We start from the raw sequence: 27,173 nt of genomic DNA on the forward strand, positions 1-27,173 counted from the left end.
ATGGTAGATGAGAACGACCAATTGTTTTCATTCGTGATAATTTTACACATTACCATGTTTTTGTGAAAACATCGCCGTGCAGAAAAACTGCAAATTTAAGGTATAACTTAGCATTTCATAATATTTATTTCGTTTATATTATTTTTTGAATAAAGGCACGTGTCTTGTTTCATATTGTTTCATCGGTAATTTCTTCAGCTGGGAGAAACCGAGTAGAATTTTGGTGTCTGAGTGCCCGGACACACTGATTCGGATGAAATTATGCTAATGCTTCAAGATAGGAATAAAATGATAACCATATCACGTTTTAATGTATCGTATTTATAATTCAATGACTATGGCTATCTGAATATGAAAATGAATTTTGGTACCATATAAAATCAAGTCAGAGACAGAGGGATGGCCTGTTTGCACCAGGCTGGTTCATTTGAACCAGACTGGTCCAATTGACCCATAACAAGACCTGTATTCATAGGCCTAATGAACCATAAAACGCATGTTTTTTTGGTTTTCGAAGAGGACTAACAATCTTTGTGTGGATATTCGCATCATGCCTGGTAATTGATAGGCAGTGGCTACGATTACGGTACCGTAATCCTAGCCTCCGGTTCTAGGATTACGGAAGTTCCGTATTCCTAGACAACCCTATGAGGATAGGCTAGGATTACGGAAGTATTTAAGAGACATCAAAAATATGTTAGGACATGCATAAATGATGTTGTAAACTTATTATTTCACTTTATTAAAATAGCGATTTTTGATGCCTGCCTTATTATTCCGTGTTATCTATCCGCCATTTTGGGTTAGTATAATCTTAAACGCTATATTAATGGCGGCCCGCGGAAATATTATAGAAAGATGAGGGTAAAAGTTAGGTTTAAAAAAATATTCTATACTTTGATTTTTTTTATTTATAACCATATTGTATGTTATTAAAGACCATTTGTGTTGATTTGATGACAAAAATTGCAGGTATATATGAAACATAGATAATTCTATAATATTTCCGCATGCCACCATTAAGATTATACTAACCCAAAACAGCGGATCGATAGCACGAAATAATAGTGAAATAAGTAATTTTACAACGTCATTTATGCATGTCCTAACATATATTTGATGCCTCTTAAATACTTCCGTAATCCTAGCCTATCCTCATAGGGTTGTCTAGGAATACGGAACTTCCGTAATCCTAGAACCAGAGGCTAGGATTACGGTACCGTAATCGTAGCCACTGCCTAATTGATAAGATAAGATATTAAGATAATATTTATTTAACGTTGGTTATATATAAAAGTTACAACATAAGCTTGAAGCTTGTATCCGACATAAACATATTATCCTATAATAGATAAACAAACAAACTGTAAATAAAAGCATCATTGAGACATATTAAAATAAGTTCTTCAGATTAAAACATTTTATGGTTTACTGAACTTTTACTTATATGCAATTCAACTACATTTCAATGAGTTTGACACTTACAACAGCCTGCGAATCTCTTTGCAAACAGATACGTTATTTTGTACACTTGGATCACCATAGATTTTACAAACTCCTTAAAATGAAATAAGGTAACTGTTGGAAAATCTTTATTTTGGCCATTTGTAAAATCTGAGAGATAAATGAGGAAGAAAACATACTGACTTTCGCTGATCTGAGATGCATTCGCATATTCGTATCACCCTGAATCCGTAACTAAACTATGGCAACATTTATCTCCCTTTATACTATAAAATGAATCGGGTCGTGTTAGAATGGTTCATTAGGCCCATGTGTACATGTCTTGTAATGGGTCAGTTCAACCAGCCAGGTTCAAATGAACTAGCCTGGTGCAAACAGGCCATCTCTCTGACCTGAAAATAGGCAGTAGCTACTGTAATCCTAGCCTCCGATTCTAGGATTATGGAAGTTCTGTACTTCTGTCAGTTAACAGTCTCTGTCAATAGGTTGACTATTCTGCTGAGTTAGGGTGTGCGCTCAATATATAAGTCCAAAGTTAAAAACACTTCATAAACACTTACAAGTGCCTTACAAATTTACAGTACAAATCTTAGTTAAAAACGAAATATATTTAAAATGATTTTGATGTTCTCACTGTTAAATGAGCCTTGAAAGACTCAATGCTGAAATGGTGCTATAGGTTAAGGTGTTCCATTTCCTGATGTTGCATGTGTAGAAGGACTCTTCTAATGTTGGTTTGACAGGTTGTAATCTGAAAGGACTGGTTGTTGGTGTTTCTAGACTGTCTTTGATTTAGGAATAATTTATCGTTGGTGTCAGTGTAAACATGTCCACTTACCAGCTACCTTATACATCATGTTCAATCGTGCCAATTTTCTACGTTCTTCCTAGACAGCCCAATGAGGATAGGCTAGGATTACAGAAGTATTTAAGAGTCATTAAATATATGTAAGGACACTCATAAATGATGTTGTAAACTTACTTATTTCACTTAAAATAGCGATTTTTCATGCCTGGCATATTATTCCGTATTGATTATTTTGTGTTATAGATCCACCATTTTGGGTTAGTCATAATAATCTTAAACGATTATATTAATGGCGGCACCCACAAATATCGTTGTCTAAAAAAAGAGAAAATTTAACAGAAAAAAATAAATAAAAAAGAAGAGAGGGAAAAGAAAAAAATAATAGAGAAGAAAGAGTGTCCGGATGTAGTTGGACAATTATGTAAACATTGAAATATTACATTATTTATGCATGTCCCAACATATATTCGATGCCTCTTAAGTACTTCCATAATCCTAGCCTATCCCCATAGGGTTGTCAAGGAATACAGAACTTCCGTAATCCTAGAATTGGAGGCTAGGATTATGGTACCGTAATCCTACCCTCTGCCTATAAAATATAGACACTATATTTTCTATAGGTTGTGTCCATTGAATTATGACATAAACCCTAACTAGGTTTTTACCTATCCAGGCTCAAGTTCAAACCAAAACTACCATTTGCCTCAACATGATCATGTTAGGCTAAAGTTTATAAATAAACCTGGGGGCTAGAAGCATGGTCAACATAATGATATTTTGTACTTTCATTGTGACAGTTCAATTTATTATAAAGGGAAAAGCAATGTTGTTCTAATTATAATTTTTCTGATAGGATTTCTTAAGTCATTTAAGGAAATGAAAGAATTTTCAAAATCATCTTAAAAATGAATAAGTAATGAGCATTTAAATATTTTATCGAAATGGTAGCCATTTTGATTCCATGGCAATAGAAAACAAAATAGCGGATTTATTAAATTTCTACATACATATTGGAACTGTATTTACTTATTTCTGTGAAATAATTTCTCAACATTTTCCAGCTATAATGAAAGAAAATACTATATTTTAAATATTAAACTCAAGAAACATATGAAATTGATCTAGTGAAAGGTTATAAATTTGCTAAATAAAGAATTCAGCAGTTTGTAAATGACATCATAAACACACTAAAATGGCTGCCTCCATTATCAAGTTATCAACCATTTTCTTAAATTTCAAACTGTCATCTTTTTTAGTGGTCCGATTTAAAAAATTATTTCAGTGTTATGAAAGGCTTGAGGATGGCTTTCATATGCAATTAACTTTAATTTTCAGGCTTTCGTTGCTCTCCTTTATCTTGTGTGTAAATCAGTTGTTAAATATTTGTTGTTCTTTTATTATTCATGTAGATTTACATAATAAAAGAGAACGATCTGATTTAAGTATAGAATACCCTTACAAAATGTTACATAGTTTGCCATGAACACTTGCCGTGATCATGCTGCAAATAAAAGATGAACATGCTGCAAATGCTTTTTAGCTCATCTGATTTTTGGGAAAAAAATGATGAGTTATTCTTGCATGCCGGACAGGATTTTCCCGTGCTTTTCCGGTGCTAGAAAAACTCATCTTACACCCAGGAGGTCATGGGTTCAATCCCTGGCCGCGTCATACCAAAGACGTAAAAAATGGTACTAGCAGCTTCCTCACTTGGCTCTCAGCATTAAGAGGGTAGTGCTAGGACTGGTCAGCCCAGTGTCAGTATAATGTGCCAGGGTGGGGTATCATGTGAGTGAGGCAGCACTATAAAGTTGGGCATTCTGCTCACTGCAACAAGTAGACACTGTCGTTTATATGACTGAAAAATTGTTGAAAAAGACGTTAAACTCAAACACACACTCTCCTGAACTATCCAAGCTTGTTGCTTTGAAACTTGCAGCACTTGTTCACCATCAAAAGCTCAAAAACTGACTCTGTACAGCAAGAAACATAACTCCATCCTGCTTTTTGCAAGAATTATCGGCCCTTTTGGACTTAAAAATATAAGATTTCTTGGTTAAGTTTTGCATTTAGGTAAACTTTTCTCCTTAATGGTAATTATTGCTTTAAATTAAAACTTTGAGCAGTTATTAGCCATTAAAAGCTGACTCTTCACAGCACGTACCATAACTCCATCCTACTTTTTGCAAGAATTATGACCCCTTTGGACTTCAAAAATCATGGGTAGGACAATATTTCTATTGTACATAGACAAAAAAATCAGATGAGCATCTGCACCCGCAAGGCAGTGCTCTTGTTTATAAAATAGATACACTGATCTAGGGCTATTCGTTAGGCACAATTAAACAAGGTCACAGCATCAAGTTCATAAATTTAGACAATATACATGTACATATTCTCAGATTGAAAATCCATTTTACTGACAAGCCTTCAAATAGACAAGTGGTTTTCATGAGACGGCTCTTGTTTAGATTATTTTATTATATCTGTTCATGAATTTACCTGCAGTTAGGTTATGGGACTGGAATTCATATTGCTTTTGTGTTTTTATGTTAAAAATGTTTTCCAATCTAGTAATAAGACTAGTAAGTCACTTTATTATCATAGAAAAAAGTTACCTGAAGATTCTAAGTGATTCTGACCGCCTCGGTAGCCTAGTGGTAGAGCGTCCGCTTCGAGTGCGGGAGGTCGTGGGTTCGATCCCCGGCCGCGTCATACCAAAGACGTAAAAAATGGTACTAGTAGCTTCCTCGCTTGGCGCTCAGCATTAAGAGGGTAGTACTAGGACTGGTCAGCCCGGTGTCAGTATAATGTGACTGGGTGGGGTATCATGTCACGTGTCTACGGCGTGATATTCCAGCGAGGCAGCACTATAAAGTTGGGCATTGTGCTCACTGCTACAAGTAGACACCGTCGTTTATATGACTGAAAAATTGTTGAAAAAGACGTTAAACCCGAACACACACACTCTAAGTGATTCTGCATTTGAAATTACTTATTTCAGTTATATACATTATCGATTGTTTTAAGAGTGCCCTTGACTGATTTTTATACTGTATAGTGTATACCATATACATGTATATCTCTTCAGAGCTTTGTTGTGTTGGATCTTTAAAGAAAAAGTGAGCCATGTCACTGTATGATGACCTCGATATTGACAAGGAAGAGAAAGGAGGCGTTGCAGGTAATATTCCTTTTATGATGGATCATGGAAATAATAGCGTTAAGGTGTAACAACCATAGTGACTATCTGCAAATTATGTACATCTATTCTTTATATATGAATTCAGTTTTGTCTTGTTTAAAAAAATCCATGTGTGCAGTAATCTCCAGTCACTGCATGACATAAAAAAAAATGATGACGAATGTAGCTCTACATACCTGGTTAATTTATAATATGTAGCAAAAGTTACTTTATATATACTAGCGGAAAAAAGAAACTGTGCATGGGTATAATATGCTGTAACTTAGGAGGTATATAAGAAATTGCAAAAAAAATTTCAGCAGGGTTTTATCTGATCTTTAACACTAGCTTAGTTGATATGGTTATTGCATCAGCAAATGACCGAGAGGGATACACAGCTTACTTGTGTAAAGTTTCAATTTAATTTATAAAATTGAGCGATACATGAACATTTACACATGCACGGTTTCTTTTTTCCGCTAGTATATAATGAGAGTTTTCTGCATTTGAAGTAAATGTCTAAAGATTAAACATTTTAGTGAAAGCTTGACATTGTATAGCTTTAAAGTTCTATATTAATTCATAACATATCTTCAAATGTTTGTCATTACAGCTAGCTGGTCTTCTAACTACAAGTTAATGAAATCTCAGCTGCAAGCCAAGAAAGCGTCACTAATACAATCTAAGGTATGTTTTTATGTTTAGTATAAATTGTTGCTTTGATATCAGGCCTTGTTAATAGGGACACTTTCTTGATTTATTCTGATGCCTAAGGTCTCTGGTTTACTGAGGTGCCCATGGAACCCAATGGCATCTGAACAATTGATGGTACAAGTTTCTTGTTTAGCAAGGGTAGTCAATGGGGGGAACAACTTATTTCCAGTCGAGCCCGTGGCAGGTGTCATATTTACCTGTCCAGGATCCAGTCTAGGTCAGTACTGCTGGAAATAGCATCAATTTAAGTAAATCACCAAGCGCTGAACTGTAGTTAGGATATCAGCCATGACTAGGAATTGAACTTGGATCACTGGTATTGTAGTCGGTCCTGCTAACCAGTGGGTCACCGACTCCCTAACATGGACACTCAGCATAAACCAAGGGTCTTTGTCGACAGATAAAGCTAGGTTAGTTGCCATATGACCACAGGGACTCACTGGTTGTTGTAAATTAAAGCCCATCCAACAAATATTCAATAAAGATAAAAAAAAATTAATTTTAGTGTTTTTTTATGCCCCCGAAGGGAGGCATATTAGTTTTCAACTGTCAGTCCATTAGTTTGTTCGTTCGTCACAACGTTAACTTTTTGCATGAAGGCACTTTACTCGCAAACCACTGCATCCAGGACCTTCAAACTTAACATGCTGATAGTACTTATTGAGTACACGACCCTTATTGACTTTGGGGTCAAAGGTCAAGGTCACCAGGTCAAAGGTCAAGGCGCTGCGGGGGCATTTGTCACCATTAGTGACAGCTCTTGTTTTCAGATATTCAGCAGAGATAAAAATACAAATTTTAGTTTTCTGGTGGTTCTACCCAGGTGCCCGCCCTTTATGAGATAATGCACGGAGGGGCACCTGGGGCCTTCCTCCACCATTAAAGCTGGAATGTTGCTATATGACCTATAAATGTGTCGGAGCGACATTAAACCAAACAACAACAAAAAGTTTAGTTTTGCAGTAACATATGACAGAGCAGCAAATGATGCTAACAGATTTATGCATTGTTATTGCTTAATTAACACAGTTAGTTTTTACTGCAATGTAACATATATTTGCTCTAAAAAAAGTCTGTCATTTGTTGCATTGTTCTTTCAGAGCCATAGAAAGTCAAGTACCTTAGCGCCAGTTGTTGACTTCAAGAGAACAGCTGACACCACAGATAGTCCTTTGAAATTCAATATACAAACAGGAAAGGTCAGTGTCCATTATTTGATATAATAAGATATAGATTTTCTTGAAATTTGGATTACATAAAATGAAGTATTTGTCAAGCCAGACCTAGATCATTTCTTTCTTTGGTCAACATTTTAAGATTTTTCGTATTATATATCCTTTCATTTTTAGCTGGACTATTCGAAGAAGAAGTAGAGCTATCCTACTCGCCACGGCGTTGGCGTAGGCATCACACCTTGGTTAAGTTTTTCGTACCAGTCCACATTTTGACAAAGTCTTTTGAGTTAAAGCTTTAAAACTTTCAACACTTGTTTGCCATAACCATATCCAGTAATAGGCAAGAGTACATAACTCGATCAAGGATTTTGGCTGAATTATGGCCCTTTTTAACTTAAAATCTTGGTTAAGTTTTTCGTACCAATTCTTATTTTGTTTAAAGTGTTTAACATACTTTCAACACTTTTTAGCTCACCTGTCACGAAGTGACAAGGTAAGCTGTTGTGACCGCTTGATGTCCGTCGTCTGTCGTCATCGTGCATAGTCCATCGTGCGTCGTCCGTCAACATTTTCTAAAAAAATCTTCTTCTTGAAAACCACTGGGCAGAATTGCACCAAACTTCACAGGAATGATCCTTGGGTGGCCCCCTTTAAAATTTTTTCAAAGAATTGAATTCCATGCAGAACTCAGGTTGCCATGGCAATCAAAAGGAAAAACTTTAAAAATCTTCTTGTCCAAAACCACAGGGCCTAGGGCTTTGATATCTGATGTGTATCATCATCCAGTGGTCCTCTAACAAATTGTTCAAATTATCCCCCTAGGGTCAAATATGGCCACGCCCCGGGGGTCACATGGTTTATATAGAGTTATATAGGGAAAACTTTGAAAATCTTCTTGTACAAAACCACATGGCCTAGGGCTTTGATATTTGGTATGTAGCATCATCTAGTGGTCTTCTACCAAGATTGTTCAAATTATCCCCTTAGGGTCAAATATGGCCCCTTCCCGGAGGTCACATTGTTTATTATGTAGACTTATATAGGGAAAACTTTGAAAATCTTCTTGTACAAAACCACATGGCCTAGGGCTTTGATATTAGGGAAGGAGCATCATCTAGTATTCCTCTACCAAGATTGTTCAAATTATCCCCCTAGGGTCAAATGTGGCCCCGCCCCGGGGGTCCCTTGTTTTACATAGACTTATATAGGAAAAAAAGTTTAAAAATCTTCTTGTTTGAAACCACAACACTTAGACCTTTGATATTTGGTTTGTAGCATTGTCTTATGGTCCTCAACCAAAACTGTTCAAATTGTACCCCTTGGATGAAAAGAGGCCCTGCCCTTGGGGTCCCAAGTTTTATATAGACTTATATAGGAAAAAGCTTTAAAAATCTTCTTGTCTGAAACCATACGACCTAGGCTTTTGATATTTGGTATGATGCATTGTCTAGAAGTCCTCTACCAAAGTTGTTCAAATTATGCCCCTAGGGTTAAAAGAGGCCCCACCCTGGGGTCACTTAGTTACTATGTGAGTTATATAGGAAAAATACTTAAAAAATCCTCTGATCCTATTTCCAAGACTGTTTAATTATAATTACCTGATGACCCCAAGTAATATGATGTCACTTGACTGTGACCTTGACCTACTGACCTACTTTCTTGTTTTTTAAGATAAAGCATTGAAATTTTGATGACATACACAGTTTTGCACACAAATCGTAAAACTGAATTTCATTGACCATGAATGTGACCTACTGACTTTCTTAATATTTTATCATCAGTTTGACATTTGAAACATGTAGCTTATATTACTCAGGTGAGCGATCCAGGGTCATCATGACCCTCTTGTTTATTATAACAGTCTCTATCTGTAGGCAAGAGTACATAACTGATTAACACTGTCAACTATTTTGGCTGAATTATGGCCCTTTTTGGACTTGTAAATTGGTACAATTTTCGTATAAGTCAGCATTTTGTCAAGACTATTTGATACGTGGCTTTGAAACTTTCAACACTTATTTATCATCATGATTTTCATCTGTAGGCAAGAGTACATAACTCTGTCAACTATTTTGGCTGAATTATGGTCCTTTTTGGTCTAGGAAATTGGTTCAGTTTTCGAATAAGTCCACGTTTTACCTGTTGCTTTTAAACTTGGAACACTTGCTTATCATCATGATTTCCATCTGTAGGTAAGAGTACATAACTCTTTCGACTATTTTGGCTGAATTAAGGCCCTTTTTGGACTTGGAAATTGGTTCAGTGTTTTGTCAAAACTATTTGACATGTTGCTTTGAAACTTTGAACACTTGTTTATTGTCATGATTTCCATCTGTTGGCAAGAGTACATAACTCTGTCAACTATTTTGGCTGAATTATGGCCCATTTGATTTGTACATTTAGACATGATTATTATTTTATTCTTTTGTTAGCTGGAAAATGTACAAGTTCGAGAAAGAGAAACAAGAGATACACCTGTTGCTTTGGGAGGGTCACCGTTCATTGCATCTGACCCAGTGCCGTCACTGACTGGGGTGAAGGATGAGTACAACCCACTGCGACCCAATGATTATGAAGATATCATGAAGAAAAAACGAGATCAGAAACAGAAGGAGAGAGATGAGGACGAGAGAAAGAGAGATTCGCGAGATTCACGAGATAATCGAGACTCTCGAGATTTCAGGGACTCGAGGGAAAATAGAGATAGAGAGGATAGGCCACCGTACGTACATCTGTTGTCTTAAGTCGTTAATTTGCAACATGAACATGTTTTGAGACTTTAGCGAATAGATGATATTCACAGAAATAAAGCCACTAACTCATTAATTTTTCGACATGGAAATGTTTTGAGAATTTAGCAAATAGATAATATTCACAGAATTAAAGTTACTCATAAGTTATTAACAAATACTACCAACCATTAACCTCTTCAGTAATGCTAAGGGGTCTCTGAGTGGTTAAAGTTGATGACCTTGAATCCCTTGCCTCTCACTGCTGTGGGTTAACAACCATCATGCTTAAGATGTGGAATTCTTTCCTGTGAGGAAGCCGTTGAACCAGATTATATAAGGTCTGATGCTCTACCCAGGTGCCAACATGTGCCTAAAATGATTCCCAAAAGAGCATAAGGGATCTTTTTGCACCATCAAAAAATAGAAATTGCAAATTAACCTTTAATTGTGTTGGTGTGATGTTAACACCAGCACCCTGAACCCCAGCATCTGTCTACTCCCAACCCCCCACCCCCACCCCACAACACCCAAGCTCCAGAACCAAAAAAACTTTAATAATGCTGAGCCAAGTCAGCATCTGTCTTGCTAACATGTTAGAGCAAAAGGAGCAATTACCAAATGAAAAAGTGTGATCTCCATCTTTAATTTAATTGTACTCCTCCTCAAAAAAAAGATAGGGTACAGCTAATATTGTTAAGCTGATGTCAGTGTGTCTGTCTGTCCGTCGGTACCAGTTGGGTGGCTTCTGATCAGTAACTGAGAATTCTTGAGCCTTGTTTAGTCAAACTTCATAGGATTGATTTTGTGTGGATCTTTAGATAATTCCTATTGCTTTTGTGGTGACTAGATCAGAGGTAAAGGTCACAATTATTCACCTTTAATAAACATTTTGCAAACGTTTCCACTCGCAAAACATCCATTTTCTGCTATTCTGCAAGTATTTTTGTAATGCAAAAATGTTCTGTATATAGTACATGCTTAATTCAGATTGGATACGTTTTCACAATTTGATTAGCAACTTGAGAATTCTTGCCATGTAGTTGATTGTGTTAAAGTAGAAAATGCTTCTTTATTTTCATGACATCTTTAAATTAGTTTGACTGTGAATATTTACTGGGGGGAAAATCATCACAATTACCTTTGATCTCCATGTGCCAGAAACACAATTCTATTTGTTTACTCAAAAATGCTGTTTGTTGAAACCTATAATCTTACCAGTATTGTAATTAAACATCATTAATGATGGTGATAATCCAAAACATTTAAACCTTTAAGCAAAATTAACAGCTGCCTGCTTTAGATAATTGATCTATAACTGATCATGACCTGCACTGTTTGCCATTCAGTCAGTATCTTTTTGGTAAGCACCCCTTTTAACAGTTAATGGTAATGTCGAAATTGATTATAGAAATTTAGCAGTGTAAGGGTTGAGCAGAATTACCAGCTGGCTGCTTTAAATGATTGATCTCTTGTTAATTTCTTTCTTGCAAATTTTATCCTTTTTGATCAATTTCCTATGCGCATAGCAAGCATGAAAGCACAGATTTTTGCCAAATTTCTGGCCAAAAAGTTTTATGTGCATTAATCATCAGTGCATATTATACACAGTCAAGTATGGTAAAAGTTTTGTTTTTAAGGTAGTGAATCAGTAATGACAGTTGGAAATATCCATTTGGTTATGTTTTCTCAGTATGCGATTTCCACATTCTCCAGTTTGAATGGAAAGCTATGAGCTACATAATCATCTGAAAAATACTGAAAGGTCATACAAGAATATGTATGGAAATTAGCGATTGCTGTTACGGGTCCATGAACTTAATCCAAGAAAACTAACCACTCTTAAACATACAGTTCATACTTTATAACATTAAAGGTAAATCAGTTTGTAATTGATAGTTTAGCTGAACTCTTTTTCTTATATAAAAAAGAAAAGTCACTAAGATTTTTATGGGTTGATATTGTAGAAGACGTCGTGACAGAGACCGTGATAGAGATCGTGACGTTGGAGAGCTAGAGAGAGCGAGACGAAGGAGAGAAGATGACGAGGATGAATATGAAAGACCGGTCAGAAGTAAGCATCGTAAAATCAGTTATTAACACTTTCTGATAGAAATGGTAAAATAATTTATTCATAAAAGTCATTCATTAAGATTTGCATTATATAATCTGTTTTTCAAATTGTTTATCTAAATATAAATAGATTGGGAGCTTCATAACTGAATTGCAAAATGTTGTTTACTTGTTCAAGATACACTCAACTCTGTTGCTTCTAGTCATTTCGTGTTTGCATTCATTCATTTAGCTGGAACAGTGAGTTGTTATCATCCTGTACATACAATATCTAAAAGAGTTGTTTGTATTTCTTTACAACAGAGAAGTCAGATATAGGAGCAGCAATAGCCCCACCAATGTCATTGTTGGAGGAGCCACCAATAAAACAAGAGGGTAAGTTGTCTTTCTTCAAGTGTGGTGGTACACCCTTTAATTGTTTTGTAAAAGGGTTCTCTGTGGCTGAGTGGTTAAAGTTGCTGACTTCCAATTAATTGACCTGCACCTCTGTGGATATGAGCTCAGATCAGGTTGTGATGTAAAGAAGTCATCCAATCCAGCAGGCCCATGATAGTTTGGTGTTTGTACCCAGGTGCTTGTTGAAACTGAAAGTAATGTGTGGAGGAACCTAGGATCTTCCCACACTAGTAAAGCTATAAAGTAACCCTGTGACCTGAACCTCTTTAAATGAAAACCAATCGATTTTCTTTACTTAAATTTTTGATGAATTTACATGAAAACAATATATAAATATCATATGGCAACGTGTGTGACATTGATATTGTCAACCCGAGGGCAGAATATCACCTGAGGCAATGTTTTTAATTTATTTAATTCAACAGTTTCACCTTTTCAACATTCTCATGAACGCAAACAAGTTTCAAATTAATTTTCTTATGTTTGGCCCATATGGGCATCAACATTAACAATTTTCACAATAAAAAAAAGAAGAAAAAACAACATGAAACACAATGCTGAAAGTAGTTAGTTTACCATGATACAGCACATTATACATTATTATACCTCACTTTTGCCTACAATGGTAAAATCCCATTACCCGAAAAAGAGATATTTTGACTATCAGAAACATTTTCAACCTGTTTGACACATGACCTAGCGAAAGTGACTGTCAGGTCATGCGACTGTGCTGATATTTTGAATGTCTTATAAGGGCAAATAACTGCTTCCTTTTTTTTTGCCAAATGATTGCCTTCCTTGTATACAATGTCATATTGTAATGACGTCACTATTCAATGTGTACATGTGATTACCGTGCTAAAGATGAAACTGTTGTATTAAATGAATTAATAAATTTTTAAAAAACTTTTTATGTGCTTAATTTTGTTCGGTATAATGAAATAAATATATCATATGACAGCGTGTGCAACATTGATATTGTCAACCCTCAAAACAGAATGTCACCACTCGGCTTTCGCCTCGGGTGACATTCTGCCCTCGGGTTGACAATATCAATGTCAACCCTCGAAACAGAATGTCACCACTCGGCTTTCACCTCGGGTGACATTCTGCCCTCGGGTTGACAATATCAATATCACACACGCTGCCATATGATATTTATATATTATTATACCTCACTTCTGTCTACAATGATAAAATCCCAATAGCCTAGAAAGAGATATTTTGACTATCGAAAACATTTTCAATCTTTTTGACACATGACCAAGCAAAAGTGACTGTCAGGTCATGTGACCATGCTGATATTTTGAATGTCATATAAGGGCAAATAACTCTTTCAATTTTTTAGCCAAATCATGTAATGATTGCTTCCCTTGTACACATACAATGTGGTAGTGACCTGATTTTTTTTTTTGTCAAGTTAATAATGTCAAAATGATCTACCACTTTCCCTAAAATTTCCCTCACCTTTTTTATCTTATCTAATTAGGATACTGTGAAATCATTAATATTCGTGGGGGACTAATTTTCGTGGATTTTGTGGTTGAGTCAATCCACAAAATTTAATCCCAACAAACATGTAAAATTCCCATTCATTTTATGTTCAAAAGTTGAAATCCATGAATCCATATACCCATGAAATTGACCAAAACCACGAAATTTCATGCCCACGAAATTAAATGATTTTACAGTATTTTGAAAGTTTGTGTGTTTTTATGAACATGAGTATCAGAATGTTTATATATTTATGTTAAAGGTAACTGTGGGTAGTCTAACTATCATTGGGTAAAATTCTATAATGATATTTCATTTTACTATATTAGAAAGTTCAAACGTAATTTACATTGTATAATATGCTTTAACTATCACATGGCAAGATTCTGTAATGATACTTCGTCTCACAATATTAGAAAGTTCAAAGCTGTTTTACATTTGAAATTATTATATTTGAAAATAGAAACTTCAAACATCACTTGAGTTGGTGGATAGTTCTATTTAAGTCTTGTTGTTTTAAAGGCAAACACAGAATAGAGTTCAGTTTTAGTTTCCTAAGCTTTAGCAGAATGTTGTGTATTTTTAGCTCGACTATTCGAAGAACAGTCTAATTATTCTAATCACCCTGGTGTCGGCGTAGGCATCACACCTTGGTTAAAGTTTTGCATGCAAGTACATATGGCTATCATTTAAAGGCATATAGTTTTTAAACTTTTTTTTCTAGGTCAATTACCAACCTTACTGGGTCAAGTCCCATAACTCTGACTTGTATTTTTGGCCAAATTTTGTTCCCTTTTGGACTTAGAAAATCTTGGTTAAAGTTTAACACATATGTTATCTCCAAAACTAATGCAGATATTGAATTGAAACTTCACATGTATCTTCGGGGATTATAAAACTAGGTGATAGCATCAGGAGCCGTAAAACTGACATGCATTTTGGCCAAATTATGCCCCCTTTTAAACTTGGAAAATTCTGGTTAATGTTTTGCATGCAAGTACATAATTTATTATGGCTATCAATTAAAGGCATATAGTTTTGAAACTTATTTTTTCTTTTTTTCAGTCAATCGCCAACCTCACTGGGTCAAGTTCCATAACTCTGACATGTATTTCGGCCAAAATATGCCCTCTTCAACGACTTGGATTTAGAAAATCCTGGTTAAAGTTTTACATGCAAGTTACTATCTCCAAAACTGCTGCAGTAAAACTTCACATGTGTCTGCAGAGTCATAAAACTAGGTGATAGCATCAAGAGCCATAACTCTGACATGTATTTTGGCCAAATTATGCCCCCTTTTTAACTTAGAAAATTCTGGTTAAAGTTTTGCATGCAAGTTATTATCTCCAAAACTAATGCAGATATTGAATTATAACTTCACATGTGTCTTCGGGGTCATAAAACTATGTGATAGCATCAAGAGCCATAACTCTGACATGCATTTTGGCTAAGTTATGCTCTCTTTTGGACTTAGAAAATCTTGGTTAAACTTTTGCATTCTAGTACATATAGCTATTACTTAAAGGCACATAGCTCTGTAACTTATTTTTTCTTTTCTAGGTCAATTATCAACCTCAGTGGGTCAAATCCCATAACGCTGACATGTATTTTTGGCAAATTATGCCTCCTTTTGGACTTAGAAAATTCTGGTTAAAGTTTTGCATGTAAGTTACTGTCTCCAAATCAAATGCAGATATTGAGCTGAAACTTTACTGTATCTTCAGGGTTATAAAACTAGGTTATAGCATCAAGTCCCATAACTCTGACATGCATTTTGGCCATGTTATGCCCCGTTTTGGACTTAGAAAATCTTGGTTAAAGTTTTGCATTCTAGTACATATAGCTATTACTTAAAGGCATATGGCTCTGTAACTTATTTTTATGCCCCCGGCATCTACTGATGCGGGAGGCATATAGTGATTGTCCTGTCTGTTTGTCTGTCCGTCTATATGAGGTTAACCAAATGGGACCGTTTCGTCTAGCATCAATACCCCTTACTAGAATGACTTGATACTAATGCAGATGTAACCTGTGACCTTTCCTCATCTTCAGACATCACCTGACCTCAGTTTTACCTTGACCTCATTTTGCTTTATATGTGCCATCTCTTGGTTAGCCAAATGGGACAGTTTCGTCTAGCATCAATACCGCTTACAAGAATGAATTGATACTAATATAGATGTAACCTGTGACCATTCCTCATCTTCAAACATCACCTGACCTCAGTTTGACATTGACCTTGACCTCGTTTTGGACTTAGGTTGCTTTGTATCGACAAGGATGCCACTGGGGGCATCAAGCGTTTATTGAACGCAGCTCCTTGTTTCTTTTCTAGGTCAATTATCAACCTCACAGGGTCAAATCCCATAACGCTGACATGCATTTATGGCAAATTATGCCTCCTTTTGGACTTAGAAAATTCTGGTTAAAGTTTTGCATGCAAATTACTGTCTCCAAATCTAATGCAGATATTGAATTGAAACTTTACTGTATCTTCAGGGTTATAAAACTAGGTTATAGCATCAAGTCCCATAACTCTGACATACATTTTTGCCTTGCCAAATTATGTCCTCTGTGAGCTTAAAACTTCTAGTTAAAAGTTTTGCATGCAATTTACTATCTCCAAAACTAATGCAGATACTGGATTGAAACTCTATACATACTCTAACATTAAGGGTAATATTCCTGCTTCTGGGACAACAATTCATATAGTCAAGCATTTGCTGTCATACGGACAGCTTTTGTTTATTTTTTTTAAATCAAGATATATACTATAAGAATCAGAGTACGTCTGTTAAATAATGTTAAGAAACAGAGCACATCTATAAAATAATGTATTCAGTTGTTTTACCCTTTTACTTAAAAAAATGAAAATTTCCTAGGTAACTAGGTCTACTAACCTAATACAGCTAAGAATATATCAGACTAGTAGTTTGATTCTGTATGAGGTCAGCAGCTGTAAAAAATTGCATTATAAAATGTAGGTTTTGATATAAAAAAAATGCAACCGTTAATTATCTATATCAAAAATACTCCAGATTAAAAGTATTATCTCCCTTGATTTCAGACAATGACAGTCCTATAAGTGGGATGATACCTACAGGAGGGTAAGTTCTGTCTGGAGTTTTAGGTTTATATTTAAATCACTACCAGGCTTAAATTAAACCCGCCGGCTTAGCTCAGTAGGTAGAGCGTCGGTCTATGGATTGCGGGGTCATGAGTTCGATCCTCGGGCGGGGCATATGTTCTCTGTGACCATTTGATAAACAACATTGTGTCTGAAATCATTAGTCCTCCATCTCTGATTCATGTGGGGAAGTTGGCAATTACTTGCGGAGAACAGGTTTGTACTGGTACAGAATCCAGGAACACTGGTTAGGTTAACTGCCCACCGTTACATGACTGAAATACTGTTGAAAAACGGCGTTAAACCCAAAACAAACAAAGGCTTAAATTAGTAATTTTGTCTCGGATGTTATGTATGAACCATGTATTTTGATATATTGATTGTTCACTGAATTAGACAAGCAGTCTTAGAGACATAGTATCTTGTTAAATGGTTACAGTAAATGAATCTTGTTATAGATATTCCTGCCCATGCTTTTTTCAGTTGTGTGCACATCATTTGATATTTCTTAATTTGAGCCACACCATGAGGAAACAGACATAGTGCGTTTACGACCAGCATGGATCCAGACCAGCCTGCGCATCCGCGCAGTCTGGTCAGGATCCGTGCTGTTCACTAACAGTTTCTCTAATTGCTATTGTCTTTGAAAGCGAACAGCATGGATCCTGACCAGACTGGGCGGATGCATACTGTATGTTGGATTTCTCATGGCGCGGCTCATTTGCTTGGAAAGTTGGGATTTTTTATTGTCTGGGGCTTGTATGACCATTTTACTTTTTGAAGGTGTTTAATTTTTATTTTGCCAAAATGTTAATTATAAATGAAAAAATAAACTGTAGAAGTGAGAACTAGTAAAGACCTTTTAGAATGTAGACCCTTGATGCGATGCTTTTGGGCCATCTGTACTACAGGTTTTAGATAACTCGGGAACATTTATATGCAGATATGTTTATACAGAGTAAAAAATATATAACAAGAGCATCTTTCAAACAAGGTTCTTGTATTTTGTTAATAGTATCAAATCTTTAATTAATTACTAATTAGTGTATGAATACTTGAATAAACACTGCTGATGAGAGTTCCACATAATTTTGCTAGTGAGTTGGAGAAGCTGGTGTGGAGAACATTTATAAAGGGACCCAGTTTCATACGAAGTATTTAAACTTTGTATTTGAATATGCTTATAGCTGTAAATCGAACTTTAAGTCAACCGTTTTTACCAAAGCAATGCAGGAATTGACTTATGACATTACTAAAAAATGTTTTCTAAAGGGGATGGGGTGTGTGTTTTTAGCTCACCTGAGCAATGCTCAGGTGAGTTTTTCTGATCGCTAGATGTCCGGCATCCGGCGTCTGTCGTCTGTCTGTCAACATTTAGCTTGTGTATGCGATAGAGGCTGTATTTTTCAACTGATCTTCATGAAAATTGGTCAGAATGATTACCTTGATGAAATCTAGGCCGAGTTCGAAAATGGGTCATCTGGGGTCAAAAACTAGGTCACTAGGTCACATCAAAGAAAAACCTTGTGTATGCGATAGAGACTGTTTTTTTCAACTGATCTTCATGAAGTTTGGTCAGAATGATTACCTTAATGAAATCTAAGCCGAGTTCGAAAGTGGGTCATCTGCGGTTAGAAACTAGGTCACTAGGTCAAATCAAAGAAAAACCTTGTGTATGCGATAGAGGCTGTATTTTTCAATTAATCTTCATTATTATTATTATTATTATACCAGATTTATATAGCGCCCTTTTCATGATCAATTTCACGTTCAAAGGCGCTTTACATAGTTCAAATGCAGCCACACAGGGCGCATAATTCATCCTCTACTAGTACAGACACAGAGCGATCTGACCAGAGGGACAGAGTGAGACAAAGCCCCCACGACAGAGAGATCAGAAACTTTGGACAGAATGATAACATTGATGAAAGCTAGGCCGAGTTCGAAAATGGGTCATCTGGGGTTAAAAACTAGGTCACTAGATCAAATCAAAGAAAAACCTTGTTTATGTGATAGAGACTGTTTTTTTTCAACTGTTCTTCATGAATTTTGGTCAGAATGATTACCTTGATGAAATCTAGACCGAGTTCAAAAATGGGTCATACAGGTTTAAAAACTAGGTCACTAGGTCAGATCAAAGAAAAACCTTGTGTATGCGATAGAGGCTGTATTTTTCAACTGATCTTCATGAAATTTGGTCAGAATGATTACCTTAATGAAATCTAGGCCGAGTTCGAAAGTGGGTCATCTGCGGTTAAAAACTAGGTCACTAGGTTAAATCAAAGAAAAACCTTGTGTATGGCGATAGAGGCTGTATTTTTAGCTCACCTGAGCTCTCAGGTGAGTTTTTCTGATCGCTCGATGTCCGGCGTCCGGCGTCTGTCGTCTGTCTGTCGTCCGTTAACATTTAGCTTGTGTATGCGATAGAGGCTGTATTTTTCAACTGATCTTCATGAATTTTGGTCAGAATGATTACCTTGGTGAAATCTAGGCCGAGTTCGAAAATGGGTCATCTCGGGTCAAAAACTAGGTCACTAGGTCAAATCAAGGAAAAACCTTGTGTATGCGATAGAGGCTGTATTTTTCATTTGATCTTCATGAAATTTTGTCAGAATGTTTACCTTGATGAAATCTAGGCCGAGTTCGAAAATGGGTCATCCAGGATCAAAAACTAAGTCACTAGGTCAAATCAAGGGAAAACCTTGTGTATGCGATAGAGGCTGTATTTTTAGCTCACCTGTCACATAGTGACAAGGTGAGCTTTTGTGATCACTCTTCGTCCGTCGTCCGTCCGTCCGTCAACAATTTCTTGTCTGCACGATAGTGGTTTCATTTATGATTTTATTTTAACCAAACTTGCACACAACTTGTATCACCATAAAATCTTGGTTCCTTTCTTGAACTGGCCAGATCCCATTATGGATTCCAGAGTTATGGCCCCTGAAAGGGCCAGAATCAGCTATTTTGACCTTGTCTGCACAATAGCAGCTTTATTTATGATTTGATTTTTACCAAACTGGCACACAATTTGTATCACCATAAGATCTTGGTTCCTTTCTTGAACTGGCCAGATTCCATTATGGGTTCCAGAGTTATGGCCCCTGAAAGGGCCAGAATTAGCTATTTTGACCTTGTCTGCACAATAGCAGCTTCATTTATGATTTTATTTTTATCAAACTTGCACACAACTTGTATCACTATAAGACCTTAGTTCCTTTCTTGAACTGGCTAGATTCCATTATAGGTTCCAGAGTTATGGCCCCTGAAAGGGCCAGAATTAGCTGTTTTGACCTTGTCTGCACAATAGCAGCTTCATTTATGATTTGAATTTAATCAAACTTGCACAAAATTTGTGTTGCCATAAGATCTCAGTTCCTTTGTTGAACCAGCCAGATCCCATAATGGGTTCCAGAGTTATGGCCCCTGAAAGTGCCAAAATTAGCTATTTTGACCTTGTCTGCACAATAGCAACTTCATTTATGATTTGATTTTAACCAAACTTGCACACAATTTGTATCACCACAAGATCTTGTTTCCTTTCTTGAACTGGCCAGATTCCATCATGGGTTCCAGAGTTATGGCCCCTTAAAGGTCCAAAGTTGACTATTTTGGCTTTTGCAGCCATATAGAGACTTCATTTATGGTTTTATTTGATACGAACTTCCAAAATATCTTCAACAACAATAAATCTTGGATTCCATGACAAATCAGATCCAATTGTAGGTTCCAGAGTTATTTTATATCTGATTACCTCCCCTGATTGTAGTCAAAATGGATTTATATCAGTAAGTACTTATAGGACTTGTTTGAAATTTCATTATTGTCATTAGTTGGACTGAGCCAATCAGGGTAGATAACTATGGACTGATTTTATGTCAAATTACCTCCCTTTATTTCAAATTAAAATAGGTATATCTCCGTAACTAATGAAGATACTGATCTGAAATTTCATTTATGTCAACAGATTTATTTGGCAGATCCTTCTTTTGTACATTTTCTTTTTAATTACTTCCCTTTTACGTTACTATAAATAGCTTATTTTTAGTAACTTTTTTATTATTGGCCATAGGGAAAAACCGAGACCACTTTTCTGTGGTACAACATGGATGGTACCTCCAATTTTTAGGTGTATTTTGACATATCTGTACCTTGTAAGAATTTTTTTTTTCTTTTTGGTTAAATTTCTTTCCTTTGTTGTTCCTGTCCTTTGGACTTAGATATTTTTTCTGAGGACCTTCTTGTCCTCAAGTGCAATAACAGGTGAGCGATATAGGGCCATCATGGCCCTCTTGTTCATTTTATCTTCATGAATTTTGGTCAGAATAATTACCTTTATGAAATCTAGGCCTAGTTCGAAAATGGGTCATCTGGGGTCAAAAACTAGGTCACTAGGTCAAATCAAGGAAAAACCTTGTGTATGCGATAGAGGCTGTATTTTTCATTTTATCTTCATGAATTTTGGTCAGAATGATTACCTTGATGAAATCTAGGCCGAGTTTGAAAATGGGTTATCTGGGGTTTAAAAGTAGGTCACTAGGTCAAATCAAAGAGAACCCTTGTGTATGCGATAGAGGCTGTATTTTTCAACTGATCTTCATGAAATTTTGTCAGAATGATAACATTGATGAAATCTAGACCAATTTTGAAAATGGGTCATCTGGGTTCGAAAACTAGGTCACTAGGTCAAATCAAAGAAAAACGTTTTGTATGCGATAGAGGCTGTATTTTTTAATCGAGGTTGATGAAATTTAGTCAGAATGATTGCCTTGATAAAATCTAGGTCAGATTCGAATATAGGTCATCTTAGCTCAAAAACTAGGTCACTAGGTCAAATTGAAGAAAATGCTTGTTTACACTTAAGAGACCACATTTTTGATCCAATCTTAATGAAAATTGGTCAGAATATTTGTTTCCATGAAATCACTATGTCAAACATGTTTACACTGTTATGGTGTGTTTATCAGGTGAGCGACCTAGGGCCATCTTGGCCCTCTTGTTTTATGTTGCTGTACCGATTAGCCTTTATTAAGAAATTCAGAAAACAACAATCATATAACATTCAGGTTGTCAGTGGCGTCTAAGATTATGGCAAAGTACGGCTACAAGGAAGGTCAAGGTCTCGGCAAATCAGAGCAGGGAATGAGTACAGCTTTATTTGTAGAGAAAACTAGCAAGAGGGGAGGCAAAATTATACATGAAAGAGATCTGCCAAAAGGTACTGTAATTCCACTGTTTCTAGTAGTTGGTTTAAATCTTCGTTTGATGACAGGTGCTTGTAATTTAAGCCCAATAAATGTATACCTTAAGTTAAAAAAAAATTCTGTCTCTGTACGCTGTTAACCTGTAGTAAGTTTGCTGTATAATGCCATTTTCAGCCCTTTGGTTTCACAAAAAGTATTGCTTTCAGGATAAAGAAAAAAATGTATTTACATTAAAATTTATGATTTCTAATAAAGTGATTTTACATAGATAAGATACTGCACTTAAGATTGATCAAATTAAGCTCTTATATTCAGTATTTATTTACAGTAGCCGGTAAACTGTAGGATGCGACATTTTTTATAAATGTTTGCTCTTCTCTTAAGTAACGGGCTTTCAGATGTTTATTTTATGATTTGTTTAAATATATCCATATAACTGGTTCATTTAAGGACAATTACATAATCATACCTTTTTTTATTATGCAATTAAACATGTTTATTCTACTTATATATATTCCTTTAATTCAAATACTATTTCAAGTTTGAAGTACATTTTGAATGAGCAGTTTTTACCGACAAAGTTTAATTACTGTTTACATGATGTATTAAAACCCTCATCTTAATCCTTCAATTACAGACACTCCCAGAGAATCGGTGACCAACGCAAACTTGTTACGAAATCCCACAAAAGTTATCTTATTACGCGTAAGTAGCGGCTGTAAATTGAAGTATCTTTATTTAAGAAAGGCTATCTGTTAAGGCCTGTTGATTTCAGATTGATATAAAATTTAATGAAGTCCTTGTACCACAAGTTTATTATACTTGCTGACTGAATACTGGAAAGAAGAACTTACTCCTCACGAAAGTTCTACCAACAAGATTTGAACTAGAGATCTTACTGTCAGTGAGTCTGGCACTCTAATAGCAAGTCACTGTAACTCTCTTATCATTTTGGAATCATTTAAATTCACTTGCAAGGCATTCCTATGTTGTTTCATCTAAAATGGCTATTTTTTTGGGACGTTAATGCATGTATGTAAAAGTTCTTAAGTACAAGTAAGTTAGTTGAATGTTAAGTTGTTACTATTATGGCCCACAATGCTACAAATATGACAGCTGTATCATCCCGACAGATATGAAATATTAGAACAGTCACTAATAAAAGTAGCTTTGTAGAGAGAAGTATAAACTAAAACTTAGTGATCAGGAGTTTTGTCAGGAAGGAAAATGGTCTCCAATACAGTTGCATGTCATTTCTCAAGGATATTAAATTAGACATAGAGGATAAAATCATTTTATGTACTACCCTTACCCGGACAATTACAAAGATCATGCACCAGTTCACAACCTCAGGATTCTAACTCTCCCTATTCGGGTTTATATAGCAGGTGTAGTACTTCAGGAACCTTGAAGAATTAGAAATAATTACTGTATCATCTGTGAATACTGTGGTTCACGGCACAGGACGGTCAAATCTTCAATGTCCGAAAATGAAAAAATCTGACAATAATACACTTTAAAGTTGATTTGTTTTGCCCCTCCCCTTGCATGCAAGGCAGGCCTCTGTGGCTGAGTGGTTAAGGTTGCTGAATTCAAACCACTTGCCCCTCACCGATGCAGGTTCAAGCCTCACTTGGAGGGTAGAACTCTATATGTGAGAAAGCTATCCAGCTGGCGTACGGAAGGTTGGTGGTTCTACTGAGATGCACCCCCCCCCCCCCTCCCGTAAAGAAGTAATGCCAGGAGGGCACCAGGGGTCTTCTTCTGCCAGGAAAAACAGGAAACTTGCCATTTGACCTATATCTGTGCTAGTGTAATGCTAAACCTAACAAAAAAAAACACAGGCAACTGTAGCATTCCACTTCTGATGCATTGGTCATTTCCTATTGACATCTATTGTTGTTTACAGAACATGGTTGGTCCTGGGGAGGTGGATGAGGAGCTGGAGGGCGAGACATTTGAGGAGTGTGGAAAATATGGCAAGGTCATCAAATGTCTTATATTCGAGGTAATTTATGTTTACATATCCCTATTTTCCTATCCAGTTTATATTTTCATGCTTTCACACTTGCCTCTTTCTTCTGTTGGTTTGAGACCTTGATCCAAAATGTGCCCAAAACTTTGCAGCTGGCTCCTCAAAGGTCAGTGGTTCTACCTAAGTTAACACCTGTGCTTGAAATACAGCTAAGTATTCAAACAACCTTAGTGGTGTCAGTGCAATGAAAAAACCCAACACAACAAAACCATAATGATGTGTTAAAATAACTATAGAAAGTTTTCATTGGTATGTATATTTTCACAGACAGTTGTAACAAAATGTCTTTTAAAATTTTTCATTAACCTTCAGCCTGCTGGCGGCGAGTTATTCTGCTTTTGCAACCAGTGCAGACCGAGATAGCCTGCACACCTGTGCAGGCTAATCATTGTCTGCACTGTTCGCTGTTCAGTCAGTAAATTTTCAGTGAACACCCCTTCAAATAATAGATGGTTTTGCCCGAATACATTCACGTTCATTGTGTTAACTCACAATTTGATATTTATTACAGATGCCAGATAATCCAGATGATGAGGCTGTGAGAATATTTGTGGAGTTTGACAGAATAGATTCTGCAATTAAAGGTATATAACTAGTTTTGGCATCAGTGTAGTTTGCATTCATGTATTGGCTATTTCTTTTGCGATCACAGTTATAGTTTGACCACAGTGTGCTTCCCTTTTTCATGATAACTTGACCAGAACCATTATGTATATAGTTGTTTTGTCTGCAATGTTTTCTGGTGCTTGAATAGTAATTAAAACCACCATATCCTGGACCTTGATCCTAATGATCCATGTTAGTAATTTTACTTCAGGGAGCTTCAGACAGAACTCATTCCTTAAGCTTTGTAGTGTGGTGTCTAACCACTAGACCACTGTGTCTGACTCTGTTCTGATTACAGTCAATTTAAATTTCATTTAGAAATCGTGACTGGCACTGTATATACATGTATTTGCTTGTGGCTATATACAATATTATCACATGTATATATCTGTGTACAAGAATAAATAGAAATCAAGTTCATATGCAAAAATATATTTCTTTTTCAGCAATTATCGATTTAAATGGAAGATACTTTGGTGGCCGTGTAGTGAAATGCTGTTTTTTCAATCTCGACAAGTTTCGAAGATTAGATCTTGGAGCAGACATTGATATGCCGACCTAGCATGCAAATGACACCAGATAAATGTTTTTATCTCAACATTCTGTTAGAGTTTGGGCAAAATATGTGGGCTTTGTGAAGATTGTTAGCAGACTGATATAGATATTGTTTTCCTTGATGAACTTACCTTTTAAAAACAAAAGTATAAGAACTATAAAGACACTTGTCTTATGTTTCATAGTGAATGGCATTTCAAACTAAACTTTTGAAAACTAAGTGTCAGAATAGTATAACGTTTTTATTTCATTAAATGGTGTTATAATGAAACAAAATAAAATGGGAATGCAGCACATATGTTCATTATTCAGAGTTTTTCTACTGTGGGACAATTTTCATTCAATTTTGTGATTTTCATACACAATTTTGTTTTTCTTGACTGTTCCGGAAAGCCATGAGTTCATATGAGCTGCATTAAAGGCTATAGAATGCCAATTTAGCAAACAAGAATATGTCTTCAAACAGAATTTTTGCTGCCTGTCATTAGAGGACCACTATCCCAAATAGACCACTACGAATATATGTAATACAGTCACACATGTGCTTAAAGAAACAGCTGTGAATAAAGATCACCTAGCTCTAAAGACTACTAGTTGTGTTCCTTATCAAAACATTTGTACATTGTAGTTTGTTTTTAAATTGTTAATGTAGATGTTATGACCCTCCTGGCCATGGTCTTAGAAATTATACAAGTCTTATTGTGCTACTGAAAATGGCTTAAAACTTCATTGGAATATCTGCTGTATGTGTTCGGGATACGGACTATTCGAAAGCTATAGGGGAATATTCAATAGGACTAGAGGATACTCTGTAGGAATAGGGAAGTCACTGGGAATAGAGGATATGCAATAGGAATAGGGAATATTCAATAGGAATAGAGGACATGCAATGGGAATAGAGGATATTCAATAGGAATAGGGAAGTCACTGGGAATAGAGGATATGCAATAGGAATAGGGAATATTCAATAGGAATAGAGGATATGCAATGGGAATAGGGAATATTCAAAAGGAATAGGGAATATTCAATAGGACTAGAGGATATTCAATAGAAATAGGGAATATGCAAATGGAATAGGGAATATTCTATAGGAATAGAGAATATTCAATTGGAATAGAAGATATGCAATAGGAATAGAGAATAGTCAATACAAATAAAAGGCCATTGGTAGCTTTAAATCAGTAGAAATATGTTTCAGTCAGTAATATTTTTGAAATCATACACATAGAAATATGATAGTTCAAATTAAAAAAAAAAAAAGACTATATTTTAGAATAAATGATGTACATGTAATTGTAAAATCTTTGTTAATTTTTATCCCCCTATCCCCACCTCCAACCACCAAAAGGAGGTAAAGAGTAAACACACTGTTTACCTGTTAGCCTGTACTTCTGAGTGTTGGTGGTTTGTTATTGTAGAAAAACTTCATGTTGCAGCTTTAATTTTTAGCTCACCTGAGCCAAAGGCTTATGGTTAGCTTTTGTGACCGCTAGATGTCCGTCATGCATCTTTAACATTTCTAAAAAAAATCTTCTTGAAAACCACTGGGCAGATTTACACCAAACTTCACAGGAATGATCCTTGGGTGGCTGCCTCTCAAAATTATTCAAAG

The 27,173-nt window shown here is 35.9% G+C and overlaps 1 protein-coding gene across 1 annotated transcript; it reads left to right on the top strand.

Moving 5' to 3' along the window:
• LOC128551975 (splicing factor 45-like) lies at positions 1-26,849 on the top strand. The gene is made up of 13 exons (XM_053532951.1): positions 1-100; positions 5,364-5,456; positions 6,070-6,143; positions 7,271-7,369; positions 9,778-10,067; positions 12,042-12,148; positions 12,451-12,522; positions 17,105-17,144; positions 22,228-22,379; positions 23,003-23,070; positions 24,275-24,373; positions 24,912-24,984; positions 25,453-26,849. Exons 2-13 carry the CDS (start codon positions 5,402-5,404, stop codon positions 25,566-25,568), a joined length of 1,245 nt encoding a protein of 414 aa, XP_053388926.1. The 5' UTR covers positions 1-100; positions 5,364-5,401; the 3' UTR covers positions 25,569-26,849.
• Positions 26,850-27,173: the final 324 nt, after the last annotated feature.

The sequence above is a fragment of the Mercenaria mercenaria genome, unplaced genomic scaffold, assembly GCF_021730395.1.
Source record: "Mercenaria mercenaria strain notata unplaced genomic scaffold, MADL_Memer_1 contig_1889, whole genome shotgun sequence".
Classification (NCBI taxonomy): Eukaryota; Metazoa; Mollusca; class Bivalvia; order Venerida; family Veneridae; genus Mercenaria; species Mercenaria mercenaria.